The 13,150-nt window shown below is 53.7% G+C and overlaps 6 protein-coding genes across 6 annotated transcripts; 3 read left to right on the top strand and 3 right to left on the bottom strand.

Moving 5' to 3' along the window:
* Positions 1–140: 140 nt before the first annotated feature.
* Positions 141–3,970, bottom strand: pld2 (putative phospholipase D (PLD); the record flags this gene model as incomplete). Its single annotated transcript, XM_056688784.1, has 4 exons — positions 141–827; positions 876–3,307; positions 3,364–3,751; positions 3,809–3,970. The coding sequence occupies 4 exons, from the start codon at positions 3,968–3,970 to the stop codon at positions 141–143; spliced, it is 3,669 nt and encodes a 1,222-aa protein (XP_056541213.1).
* A 920-nt stretch (positions 3,971–4,890) lies between these two features.
* Positions 4,891–5,391, top strand: cyn1 (putative cyanate hydratase; the record flags this gene model as incomplete). The annotated part of the gene is made up of 1 exon (XM_056688783.1): positions 4,891–5,391. The coding sequence occupies one exon, from the start codon at positions 4,891–4,893 to the stop codon at positions 5,389–5,391; it is 501 nt and encodes a 166-aa protein (XP_056541212.1).
* Positions 5,392–5,828: 437 nt separating this feature from the next.
* On the top strand, positions 5,829–7,131 carry N7482_006657 (putative C2H2 finger domain protein; the record flags this gene model as incomplete). The annotated part of the gene is made up of 3 exons (XM_056688782.1): positions 5,829–6,080; positions 6,150–6,790; positions 6,855–7,131. The coding sequence occupies 3 exons, from the start codon at positions 5,829–5,831 to the stop codon at positions 7,129–7,131; spliced, it is 1,170 nt and encodes a 389-aa protein (XP_056541211.1).
* Positions 7,132–8,062: 931 nt separating this feature from the next.
* N7482_006656 (uncharacterized protein) lies at positions 8,063–8,359 on the bottom strand (the record flags this gene model as incomplete). The annotated part of the gene is made up of 2 exons (XM_056688781.1): positions 8,063–8,128; positions 8,210–8,359. The coding sequence occupies 2 exons, from the start codon at positions 8,357–8,359 to the stop codon at positions 8,063–8,065; spliced, it is 216 nt and encodes a 71-aa protein (XP_056541210.1).
* A 1,462-nt stretch (positions 8,360–9,821) lies between these two features.
* On the top strand, positions 9,822–10,399 carry N7482_006655 (uncharacterized protein; the record flags this gene model as incomplete). The annotated part of the gene is given in 2 exon segments (XM_056688780.1): positions 9,822–9,967; positions 9,982–10,399. The coding sequence occupies 2 exon segments, from the start codon at positions 9,822–9,824 to the stop codon at positions 10,397–10,399; spliced, it is 564 nt and encodes a 187-aa protein (XP_056541209.1).
* A 922-nt stretch (positions 10,400–11,321) lies between these two features.
* Positions 11,322–12,456, bottom strand: N7482_006654 (uncharacterized protein; the record flags this gene model as incomplete). The annotated part of the gene is made up of 2 exons (XM_056688779.1): positions 11,322–11,411; positions 11,473–12,456. 2 exons carry the CDS (start codon positions 12,454–12,456, stop codon positions 11,322–11,324), a joined length of 1,074 nt encoding a protein of 357 aa, XP_056541208.1.
* Between the last annotated feature and the right edge of the window lie 694 nt (positions 12,457–13,150).

Raw genomic sequence — 13,150 nt, 5'->3', positions numbered from 1 at the left:
CCAACCTGAACAACTGTAGTTAAAACACTGACAATTTACCATATGCTGGAAGCAAACAATGTCATTCGCGAAAGGCAAAAGTCATCTCTTCGTCACGCAGGCATATGCGACCCCTTCCAAGTATTCACAACCATACCAGCCTAAGTATAAAGCGGCTTCGTCAAATCATTCAACGTAAGCCCTTCCTTCGCGATATCCTCCTCAATCAAAAACATCAACGGCATCTCCACCAAAGTGCCCTTAACCTGGCTAAGCAGCTCTTTAACCTGCTTCGCTCCCTCTGCACCCGGCGCAAAGTCATCTCGCACCACGTGGCCCCACTGATATCGAGGCGGCCGGCCGTACTGATCCTTGCCCTGGGCCTCCATATCCGCCTTGTGAAAGTAGTACTCATAGAACTCTTTGTAGGTGGCCCAGTTGCGCACTGCGTCGTCGGGGACCGCATGGAAGACCTTGCGGAAGACTTCGGTGTTGGTGTGCGCGCGCGAGTTCCACAGGCTTTGGAGGGTGTCGGAAAGCGGGTCGGCAACCACCTTGCTCTCGGGGCAGTCGAGGTCGTAGTGGTTGGGTACGCCGACGGGCTCGAAGTTCGCGTTTGGGCGCTGGTAGTCCTGGGCGGGAAGCAAACCAAGGTGCTTGCGGAATAACTCCCGGCGGAGCGATGTCGCGAAGCGGCTCCCCATCCAGGGTTGCCCGTTCATGCTGGACTGAACCGGGGTGAAGTCTTCAATTATGACGGCAATCTCGGAGTCGTGGTCACCAAGTTGCGAGCGATCGTTCAGATTAGCGGAGCCACAGATGACCACGCGATCGTCGGCAATCATCACCTGCTTCTGTTAGAATGGATCGATAGGTACTGAGGGTGTGAAGCATACCTTTGAGTGAACATAAAGTTCTTCGCTCACGAACGCGTCTATTTCAGCATTGGGGTGGCCGTCCCATGGGACATTGCGAATGTCCTCTCCCCCGAGCATGTAGCAGGAGCTGACACTGTCCCAGCGACCAGATCCAGCAGGCTTGTTCCCTTGATCGTGATGCTGAGCTGCTTGCTGATACTGCTGGAACGGAGCGCTGGTGTCGAACGCACTGCGGGTAGCAGTCGGGGGAGCTGGAGCATAGCCACCGGGACCAGCAATCTGCTGATCATATTGTCTACGAGCATCCTCATAGTTGACGCCACTCTCCCGCTCCACAGCGGCGAGAAGACCGTCGTTGGTGATCCGGTCGTAGTTTCGCAAGTTGTAGAACCGGATGTACTCCATTGGGTTGAAGCCTTCCTTGGCAATCAGCTCCATGATACTGTTGCCTCCACGGTTAATCGAGTTATACTGGAACTCCATGATAGCCCGAGTACCCAGAGTCTCATCATCGCGCAGATCACCAGCAAAGCAAGGCACCGAGGGGATAACGACAAAGATCTTGTACTTCTGGCCAGCACGAGCAGCACGCAGGATACGCTCAACAATTGCAGCACCAATCTTGTTCTTTACCGGTTGCTGAGAGTCACCAGTAGCCGTGATAAAGAACTGGTTCTCGATATACACGAAATGCTGGCTGTTCTTGATGATAGCAGCGTAAGCATTCGCGACCGAATGCTCGAGCGGACTTCCATTACTCCACTTAGCACAGCTGCGCACAATCTGGCAGGACATGTTCCCGCGAGTTTGCGCTTGCGGACGGCCGTAAGTCGTCAAACGATCTTGATACTGATGAATCTGGCCGGCCAGCTGGCCACGAAGCTGATTACCGTACTGTGTGAAGCGCTTCGGTGCAAAGCCCCGATCTTGATCGCCTTCATAATGATAGTCGTCAATGGCACGAGTGGCAGAATGAGAGGCTTCCTGTCCAGGTGGAGGTGGGTAATAATGAGTTTGAGCTTGTTGCTGACCCGGTTGAGTAGGGCCGCCTGAGGCCTGGGTGGGCGGCGTGGGATAGTAGGGTGCTTGGGCCTGTTGCTGCTGAGGCTGGTATGATTGAGTTGCAGGAGACTGGCTTGGAGGACCTCCTACGGGAGGTGGCGGGAAGGAATCGCCCGTGTACGTGTACTGGTGAGATCCTGGGTTGGGGGAATGGCTCGAGTAGCCGGATGGGGACAGTTGATTGGGTGGTGGCGTCTGGCCCAGTGGAGATTGGTAGCTTTGGGAACTACCGGACTGATAGGCCTGGTAAGACGGCGCAGAGGCGTGCTGGTGCTGCTGGCTCTGACCAGACGAGGCCTGTCCCGGCGGAGGCGGGTAGCTCGGTGTGCTGCCAGACTGATACGAGGGGGAGGTATTGTACTGCGGTTGCTGCTGGCTCTGGCCAGAAACATGGCTCGGGGGTGGAGGGTATGTCGAAGTCGCTCCACTGCCAGCTTGGTACGACTGGTACGCCGGTGGTTGCTGCTGTGGCTGCGGGCTAGATGATATCTGGCCTGGAGGTGGCGGGTAGGCAGGGGCACCACCAGATTGTTGAGACTGCCATGGGGGGGTCGACGCCTGCTGTGGCTGGGGCTGATTTGGAGCTCCCGACTGGTGTTGACCGGGCTGCTGCGCGGCTCCTGAGTGAGGGCCACCAGACGAGGTAGGCCGGCCAAAGAGCGCCAGTCGTACATACCTCGAATTCTGACGGACCTGGTACTTTGCATCGTAAATGAAGTTCCAGCGCTCCACGAAATGCCGTCTCAGGTCCTCCACAACAGCACCATGCAGACTGACGGAAATATCCGACCATCCCATGCGGGACATGGTCTTCCGATCCAGCTGATTGTTTTCCCAATGAGTAACGTCCTGGAAATCAAGGACGCGGGAGTTATTGTAGTCTTGGCCGGGGAATACGGTGGCGTTGATATCGGACGGGTGCACGTCGGAAAGCGCGTGCTGGTGCGTGTCCCAGCGACCGAAGCACAGATCCAGGCCTCCCATGAAAGCGATCTGGCCATCGATCAGGCAGAGCTTCTCATGATGAGCCCAGTACAGAATAACATCGTCGTTCATGCCGTACAGGCCCTTGAGAGTATCCTTTGACATCTTCGAGAGCCCGGCGGAATCGAGCGACAGGTTGTGTAAGGAGTGCGCAAGATCGGATGCCAGCTCCTGGCGGTCCGGAAGGTGGTCGGGGTGACGGAAGACGGCGATATTGGGGTGCAGGTCCTCCAAGGCATGCTTGGTGTGGGAGGAAGACAGCGTCAAAGCCTGCGTCACCTCCTTATAAACAATAATGTTGACCCGTACACCTCGTTGAGCGGCCGCCTGGAGCATTCGATCCAACCGATAGTTCTCATTCTTGGCTGGAGGCCTTCTCAGGTAGAGTTCGGGAGACAGCCACCCTAATCGTGACACTCAGCATCATGTTCTGGCACCTATCCGAGGGGTCGACACTTACAATCCAGAATCCAGATCGACTCGCGCGCACGCTCCAACGCCTGCGACACCGCCCAAAAATAGCCGCACCCATCAACATACCACTTTACATCGTTGTGCTCTCGGGGCGGCGCGAAGCTGCCAAAGCGGTGCTCTGCGGCGGGCTTGCCGGTTCCATACTCGGCGTAGGCCTGTGGATCGATGGCGGTACCGATCTTTGTGGCGAACTCGGAACCAATATCGGTGACCGCCCCTTGGATCTTGCCCAGGAACCCGGCAAGTTTATCTTCCTTCGGGGGGCGGCCTTGGTTCAGCGGCTGCTGACCCGAGTAGTACTGTTGCTGGTCTTGCTGACCTTGCTGACTGTGACTGTATCCGTATGGGGCTTGATTCGGGTCCTGGGAGGCCTGCTGCGACAACTGGAACGGTTAGACACAAGATTGCAAATGTATTGGAATCAACCATACCCCCTGGTAGCCACCCTGGTATCCCTGGGTCGACGGCTTCGAGTGGCTCTTGTAGGTATCCTTGAACATCTTGAGGGTATCGCTTAGTCCTCTGGACCCGTCGCCTGATCCGCGCTCCGACTCGTAGTAGTGGCCATAGGCCAGATCTTCATTCTGCGACATGACGGCCAAAGAGTGTGAGGAGAAGAGAAAGAAAGAAAATCAGCTGGACGTAGGTTGCCTGGGGCGGGGTGTTTTAAGAGCTCCGGAGGCCCCGCTGCCCAGCCACGATGGAGTCGGGAGACGTGGCTGAGTTAGAGACGGTCCGTTCTCGCCAGAGCTCTGCGGTTTTGAGTGTTTGAATGGTGTGGCGCTGCGCTGAGCTAAGTTGAGCGGGAGACTGCGCAACTTGGCGTAGCCGAATGATCTGAGGCCGAGTCGTCAGCATCTCCTTATGGTTCTGCTGCTGGGTCGATGATGCGGGCGGGCAGATGCAGGCGCGGTGGGGCGATAGTGCCCAGGCGTGTTCCCGCGTATCGTCTGACAGGCCCGTACGGCCGAGACTACTGTAACTGTAATAAGACGAACCCGCTGTGACTACAGTAGGATCCTTGGCGACTGAGCATTGTCTACCACGCAGCAATTAATGTTCTAGACTGTCTTCGTGTATTGTGCAGAGCCTCTATACTCGGCTGATCTCCACGTCGCTGCAACCACGCAGGTGAGACTCCTAGTGCGCTTTGGTCTACACAAGGTGTCGAACACTCCATCTGTATCAAAGCACCGGCCTTTTCTACTCTGTGGAATCAATCAATCAATCAATATTCTCTCAACGTCTGTTACTCGGTGGAACAGACTCTCTCGAGACCAACGGCAGGGCCAGCTGGCAGCATTCCCCGCACGTTATCGCCGGACCGCCCCGCAGCTGCCGGAACCAGCGATAAAAGCCGGGCACAAGCCGCCACCTTCCTGACCTCATACCATACCTAATCGCATTCCTGACCTCATACCATATCTGATCGTTTTCCTGACTTCATACCATATCTGATCGCCTTCATAGTATCATTTCATATCCGTGAACATCATGTCTCTCGCCACTCTCGATGTATACTACTTCCTCCCGATCAAAGCTTGATGGGTACGAAACTAATACGCTCCAGACCTCGCAGCACCCTTATCTCCCCGCATCCTCCGCCACCCTCTTCCAAGCCAAAGCCACCCAGAAGCTCAGCTTCGAGCAGATTGGGCAGCATATTGGCCGCAGTGAGGTTGCAGCTGCTGCCATTTTCTACGGCCAGGCCAAGGCTTCGCCAGAGGACATTCAGAAGCTATCAGAACTGCTCGGTATCCACCACGGCCTGCTGGAGGAGCAGCTCAGCGGCTTCCCCGATCGCGGCAGGTCGGTCGAGATGCCGCCCAAGGAGCCGCTGATCTATCGACTGTATGAGATCGTGCAGAACTATGGGTATGCGTACAAGGCGGTGCTGAATGAGAAGTTTGGGGATGGTATCATGAGTGCAATCTCCTTCTCGACCAAGGTGGAAAAGGAGACTGATGCCGATGGCAATAATTGGGCCGTCATTACCCTGCGGGGCAAGTGGTGAGGATTTATTGCACTTGTCAGGAGAGCCACATAGCTGATGCAGTTCTACAGGCTGCCTTTCTCACGCTTTTAGTTTCCGGTCATTGGAGAGAGGAGGGAGGAGGGAAATGGGTGATGATGATGATGATACTCTATTAACCTGATGCAGCCTAAGTAGTTGCGAAGGGGAAGCAGTATGTGGTGATTCGATAGCTTGAGGCGGGACCATCAAGTGGCATCATTGATAATAGGGAGATGTTCAGTTGCAATGTTGGCAAAATAATGGAAATTTCGCTTCAACCCTGCCTTCTCCCCCTCTTCTAGTCTCTGCCTTCCTTGATTTCTTCGCATCTTCTCTCGTCCACCTTCTATCTTCAAACATCCCGTGAGCGTCCATCATCGTAAACTCACGCTCTTTCTTCTTACCATCCATTCAAAGACCCCTCGTTGGGCTCTAAGATGGCACACAGGCCCGCACCTGCGATACCTGTGCCCTGTAGCTTCACCTGCTGCCCTCGCGTCTTCCCGTCCGTGGAGGCTATGAAAGAGCACGTGCAGAATGAGCGGGATCACATCAGATGCTGTGGACAGAACTTCGATTCTCTGCTGGAGTACTTCCTGCACACAATCCGGAGCAGTGACCACTACCCTTGCCTCTTCTGCTATCTGGACTTCATGAGCCAGGGTGATCTTGAGCATCATGTCAAGCAGGTCGGTCAACCCCTACTAGCAATGGATGTATATGATCCTGCTGAAATACTAATCTGATGCACTCGATAGCTACATGCGCCGACCAAGGCCACTATCTTCTGCCCATTTTGCCCGGAGCCCTTCAAGTCCGCCACTGCGCTGGTGGGCCACGTCGAGAAGGGTAAATGCAAGATCACTCCCTCCAACCGGGTACATCCAAGCATTAAGCCTCGTATGGACGCAACAGGCCCGGAAAATGAGAACCCCTCGGTATCTTCTAAGGCTCCTCTGACCAATAAGGGCCTCGACTGCCAGGATGGTGACCTTTGCCTCAGCACCTCGCCCTCGAACACGCCGAAGAAGGGAAGCAAGTCTCAAGAACCCGTTCATGCCAAACCTGCCCTTAGTCCCGTCCACACGCCGATATTACCGTTGACGCCGAAAAGTCCGGCAGTAACGCTCCCCAGGACCCCAAATGACATGCTCTCCTTTGACGACAACTGCTTCCAGAGCGGACCTGAGTCAATTCCCCCGGAGCCTGAGACCTACGCCTGGACTCCGGACATGTATCCCAAACTCACCCCAATCGGGTCTTCGCAGCCGGTTCCGCAGAACACAGACGATCCTTACGTGTGCAACTGCGGCTGGAGCTCAGCCGATCTAGACGAGTTCGAGACGCACATTGAAGACGAGGCAAAGCGGGACGCTTTCCCATTCCCGAAACAGTCCCGGTAAGTATCCACATCCACGGACGCACAGGGAGCAGCTAATAACTTGAGCTCATAGTTGCCCTAGATGCAAGAAGGAGTTCAATACCGCCGCCGCTTTTGTCTCGCATATAGAGTTTGGCGATCGGAATTGCTCGATCGGCGAGACCGCGGCGGTGGATCCAGATGCGACGGCTGGTTTTCCGAGTGTCCAGACCACCAAGCGCACCGGCACGCAGAAGATTCAAACATGGATTATCGACGATGATATGGGAACTCGGGAAAAGGGAGTGGCCCTGCGGCGCTATCTGGATCTCAACAAGGATAACCGGCATTTCTATGAAAATACCGAGGAAAGCTTTTAGTGATCGCAGGGTTGCGCAGCTCCTCTCCAAAGTCCAGAGACGAAAGCGTTGAAGCCATAAGACCATGATTACCACTCAACTACCATCTATGATAGCGAAGGTTGCGCAGGATGCGATGTCTCATTAGAATCGAATTGGTCCCGCCCGAATTCAAGGAAGCCATGCAGTTTGTCGCCGACTGATGAGGCATGGAAGGGGACATGATCTTGTTATCAAAATTTCACACTACCAGGAGAGCATCCTTGCTGATATCAACCGTACGATGGCATTTGATAAGTTCCATATGAGCCGAACCTTGAATAAAGGGACAGGAAACTTTAAACGTCGGTAAGATTGCTCAGATAAAGGGTATTGTCCAACGGCCGCGACTCCATTTACACGCGCCAGACAGCCAGTAGGCTATCTGCGCAAGGAAAAAAAAGGCAAAAAAGACAAAAAAGATTGGGCAGCAGGTGAAACATCATCATAACATGAAGGGGCACCTCGAAGGGGAAATGGCAAATGGCACAAGCAACCAAAGGGACCGAGTGGGGAAAGGAATCACAACCACCTCCGATGTACGTGTAGATCCGATCTTGTGATATCAGAGCTAGCTAGCTTTCTTGGCATGTCCTCAACAGGAGCATTGGAACGTTGGGACGTAGGGAGATCGCTAAAGGTGCGAGAAGGGGTGTAGCTCCTCCAGATCCAGCTATTCGAGTCCCGATGTGATCTGAGCTGTGCAGCGCCGAGATCATGGGTATGGAGTAGCTGTTTAGCAACAGTCCTCGCAGCACTCGAAGCAGAGGAGGCCCGCGCAGCTGAGGTATGTCAGTGACGGGGTCTTATAGTATGCGCAATGGCCTCAGGATTGTTGGTGCGCTACAGACCGCAGGCGGCAGTGCTCTGCAGGTCATGGGCCCGACGGAAGTGAGGTAGGAGTAAGAGGCACTTACAGGCCACAGCAGACATCGCCGGCACCACCACCGCGCAGCTTCATCATATTCTCCTGGGAGTTCTGTCGTTGCAAAGCACGTTAAGATCAGCAAACAAAGAGCCTGCCTGAAAGAGTATGAGGTGGGCAGGGGGAATCACATACGGGCTGCTCGGTGACGACGCGCTCAGTAGAGGGGGCATCGGGGCTGGTAGGCTGCTGATTCTGGGGGGAGGCGGTAGGCGCATCCCAGGTAGCGCCATTGGTGGGCGCCTGCTTGGAGGAGAACAAGCTGAAGAGGCCGTTGCCGAACATATTGATGGTTGGATCGAGAGAAAGTGGGAAAATGGGTTGAAAAGAGGTGGAAAGGTGTCAGAGAGAGAGATAAGAGGAAGTTTTGGGGGTTGATGGAGGGAGGGAGGGACGACTGGGAAGGCTGACGGGGGGATGGATTTATATGAATCGACTCGGGGGAAGAGAGGGTACTGTAGGGTACGAAGCACCGCTGGATCACTCGGTACAGGTACGTAACTCTTCACTTTGCTATAATTACGAGACTATCGTTATTATTGTTCACCCCAGTGAATGTGATTCCATGACTGGCCCACACTCATCCTCTGTTCAGGAAGCCCGGGTGATACAGACCCAGGATCCACTTCTCAGTTGTGTCGGGGGCCCGTCGTCACCGTGTCATGGTGACCATGCGTAAACTCGGTGGAGGCAGGGAAAGGGCCTTTTCCGCCAGGCCGCATCTATGGCTAAAGATCCAACAAACCGGTCGGGTACATCAGTGGCTGGCGCAGGGCCTCCACCAAACGCTCCAAGCCCCGCCACGTTGTCCCGCGGTGATCGCTGGCCGATGAGATCACTCCGGATGTTGTACGCAAGGAGCTGGTCTGAGAGCTGGAGCCATGCCCTGGGAAAAGGGAAATGGATCGGCTCGATAGTGAATCGGTCTGTTCTAACGGCCGGACAAAATGGGGGACTCAGTCTGCGAATGATGGCAGACAGGAAAATACTGGTACGAGTTGAACGGCGCTGCTGGTCCGTCTGAGACTCCCTGTGAACCGTCAAGCCGCTGCATCATCGAGTTGTCGGTGCCTGGATGGGTCGACTATTCGATAAGAGTGCGGGAATTTCAGTGGAATTGCACTGAAACCTTCGATTCCCCCAGCAGCCGCTGGTCAGACCCAAAGAATGGACAAGGCAAGTGTCTCCACTCATGCTCCACCTCAACCACTCAATAGCCTCAGCCCTGGCGCGCTAAGCTTCGGTCAAGCTTCGTCATTCGTGTACATCCCGATATTTTTAGGACCGCTTTCTGTGGCTCAGTTGCCGCGTACAACATTGTGCAAGGCATGCAGAGCGTGCAGGGCGTGGACAGCAAGCCCATGCCGTGAGTCGCCGCTGCACCAGACGGCGGTGGAATCGTGGCTGAGGAGGCTTCTGAGGTGGGGAATGGATGGCAACGATCAGAAAACAGGCAAGGCCTGAGGCGGTGCCGAGGGTGGGGGGATTTCGCGAGGAAATTGCCCTGAACAAGACAGCGCAATGTGGCTGGACTGATCCATTGCTCAATCCATCCTGCAACGAAACTTTGGGAGGCATCGACGGCGCAAAGGACCACTCCAGTCACATGATCTGCACTTTTGGCACGTCGGGTCCACCGTACTTCGGCGAACATGCGCATCCAAAAATTGAACGGAATGGCGCCAGGGTCCAATTGAATCGTCCAGGATAGCCCCGACAGATATACTGCATTGCAAACCTCGACAGCATGACTGCTCCGGACCCGCAACAACCAAGTCCCCTCTCGGCCCGCGAAGCCGATTATGAGCGCTTCAAGAACTACGCCGCCCTCACATTTCTCGTCGCCTCGCCGGTGCTAATCGCACTACCCCCCGCAAACTCGACCATCTCACCGTCCTACTAGCCAGCGCTTTCTGTATCTCTGCAAACCATGTCACCCGCGAGCGGACGGGCCGCAGCATCGTCGAGCGCATCGAAGCGCGGATAGCCCGCCCGTCTATTATGCGGGAACTGCCCAGCGAGCGCGCGGAGGAAATCCAGGCGCGCTTACGCGCATCACGCGATGCGCAGATCCGCGAGGCTGAGGCCCTGGCGAAGGGTGGATCTGTGAGCGAGGAACTGGAGAAGCTGAAGGCGCGCCAGGCGCAACAGCAGGGTGTTGCGCAGCGGGTATGGATGGGTGGGGAATCGCCGGGGTGGATGGAGGAGCGGCTGAAGAAGGAGCAGGAGGCCTTGGAGGAGGGGAAGGGGTATGCCGATTTGATCTATGAGCATATCTGGGAAGTCTGGAATTGGGGCAAGAAGGAGGAGGAAAATGACGAGTAGGTGGAACGCTTGTCTTCGTTGTATGACTGCTCGGTCCTCGATCCTCCGGAGGATACGCCCATGTTCTCCGCCATTTCCGACTTCGACTTCGACTTCGACTGACTGCGGTTATCACTCATCTCTCTGCACATATGTCTGTCTCCGACAGTTGTCTTTGTACCAATATTTCCTTCGATTCAGCATTGGGAACGGGCGTTCGCTTTTTCATCTACATTGCATTCACTAATGTGTTATCCTCCGCTCCTCGGCTACTTGATTCTCATGTACCATTGGAAACTATGTACATCAAATCTACAAATCTGCCCAGGCCTACTAGGAAAAAGAAACTGACATACTCTGGATCCCGCTCACTGATACACAACCTTCAAATCCAGCCATGCCGTATCTGCAAGGTCCTCGAGGCTATTGACGATGTAATTTATGGGGCTGTTGTGCCAGTACTAGAGTAAACTACGTTTACAACGTACATCTTGTGCTTCATGACAAACCTACAAAGAACGTGACGTGAAAGGGGAATTTCATCCATTCTAATCTAACTAACAATCAAACTGAGAGTGAAATGAAATGAAAATGAGAATGCTCATCGTGATGTATAGTACGAGCATGTTACAACATACATTGCATGTCAATGAGATTAACAAGCACCTGACGAATGAATCGTACAACCAGGTTCTTCGAAGTAAAGAGAAAAACCTTCAAGGCAATGGCTCCCCTTCGGCCATCCCCCACGGTGAATGGAATGATGTACAGGTAATATAATGACACAATCTTTTCAAGGAAATGACAATTTATTCGAAACAAAGGTTCAATCTTCCTCCCAGAAATTGAAACTGAAATTGAAAATGCGATGCCATGATGAATGCAATGCATATGATTCAATGTTGCACGATTTGATTTGAAGACTTTCTTATAGGATGTTTTTTCATCCAAAGTTGTAGCCTTGACGGACAGTGTGGAGGTGCTGGAGCATGCCCAAGTAGATTTGGTCCATGGCAGCAAGTCCCTCTTCGAACTAATCGTAGAGATGAATGTTAGATTCATTCATAGTTGTAGTGGCTCGGAAACGACCATACCGGATCAGGTATGCAAGGATATGTAGCCTCAAGTGGAGGTGCGTCGGGCATTTCGATGTCAGGGTCAATCTCCTCGGCATCGGGCATTTCGATCTCCTTGACAATGGACTGGGCCCAAAGAAGGTTTTTCTTCAGGAACGGGTTATTATAGACTCGAAATATGTAGTGCTCTATGGCTTCACGTACTTGATTTTGGCGATTGCGCTGCCTGTGGGGTTGAACGCGAGAATTTTGTACGCGCCGAAGGTCTTGGTAGCCAGCTTGAATTGGTGCCTGGTAATAATTATTAGAATCTGTGTCCGAGTCTGAAAATGAGTCCCCGTACATGTCTCCTGACATGTCTGAGAATGAGCCTGGAGAGAATGAGGAATCCGGGGTGGAGGGAGAGGCCATGCTGTCCCCCGACGCGGAAGTACTACTTACTGGGCTTTCGCGATGGGCCTGTTGGTTGTGTCTCCGACCATGTTTGGGGCTATTGAAGCGGCCAACTTGCTGCTGGTCGGGACGTAGCGGCTGGTGGAACTGCTGATTCTGACGGGGATGGAAGTTTCCTCGTTGTGGATGGGAATCAGGCTGGTAGTTCTGTGATGCTGTTAGCTTTTTCCTTTGATTGGGATGAATGGTGAGGTGAGTGAACTGGGTACTTACGCGCTCTGCACCACCACGGTTGGCAGGCTGGTGCAAATTGAAATTGCGGTTGTGATGGTTTGGATTGAAGTTCCGCGGGTTGGAGTTGGGACTGAAGTTTCGCTGGTTATGATGGTTTGGATTGAATTTCCGCGGTTTGGAGGAGTTTGGATTGAAGTTCCCCGAGTTGGAGGGGTTTGGATTGAAGCTCCGCGAGTTGGAGGAGTTCGGATGTCCGTTCCATCCGGGATGTCTTGGTCCTGGGCCGTTGGTGGGTTGATTTGGTCGAAGAGACCCGGCTTGGTGACTGAACGCAGGACGATTGTTCTTCCCGCCGAAAAATGGTTGATAGGTCATTTTTGCTTGTTAACGGGATAGTTAGGACTCGGTCTCAACCCCAGGAGAATCACACAAGAGAAGCCCTATTGCCTTCTTCCAAGAACCGGATTTCCACTTCAGAGATCTTTTCTGCTTTGCTGTTTTTGGGATATGATTGAAAACGCTTGATCAACGTGAACGATTTTTTAACGATTTGGCTTGGAACGATTTTGCACGCAGTGAAATCCCTCAAGTTTCAGAAGTAAAAGCCCTACAAGTCCGACCACTTAAAGCCGGCCTAGTGACCCAGCACGCTTGTGTGATTTCCCAAGGAGGAGGACCGAGGTGGCCTCTTCTGTGTTTGACGGTGGAGTAAAACGGACGTGGTCAAAGAATCTCGACGGAGATAGGATGAGATGGTATGGAGTTGACCTCCTAAGGGAGATGAAGGGAGATGGAGAGGGGAGAGGAAAGAGCGTGAGGAGAAGAAGAAGAAGGGACAGCTGAAGACCAATTGGGTTTGGTAATTGCAGGGTTTCTTGGAATGAATGGCTTTGGCCCTTCTCTAATCGTAGGAATCCGTGGGTGTAGATGTTTGGGGCAGAGCAATTAGGGCTAGTTCCATTACCCCGGCCGATTTTTGTGGGGATAACCTTATCCTCCGTCGTCCGAAACCCAAATCGTTGCGGGACCGGCTGTAGAAACAGAGCGAACGGAAGGTGAACCGTGGATG

The sequence above is a fragment of the Penicillium canariense genome, assembly GCF_028826845.1.
Source record: "Penicillium canariense strain IBT 26290 chromosome Unknown utg000004l_segment0_segment0, whole genome shotgun sequence".
NCBI lineage: Eukaryota > Fungi > Ascomycota > Eurotiomycetes > Eurotiales > Aspergillaceae > Penicillium > Penicillium canariense.
Note: the sequence above shows the minus strand (reverse complement) of the source record. Positions and strands in the feature narration are given on the sequence as shown.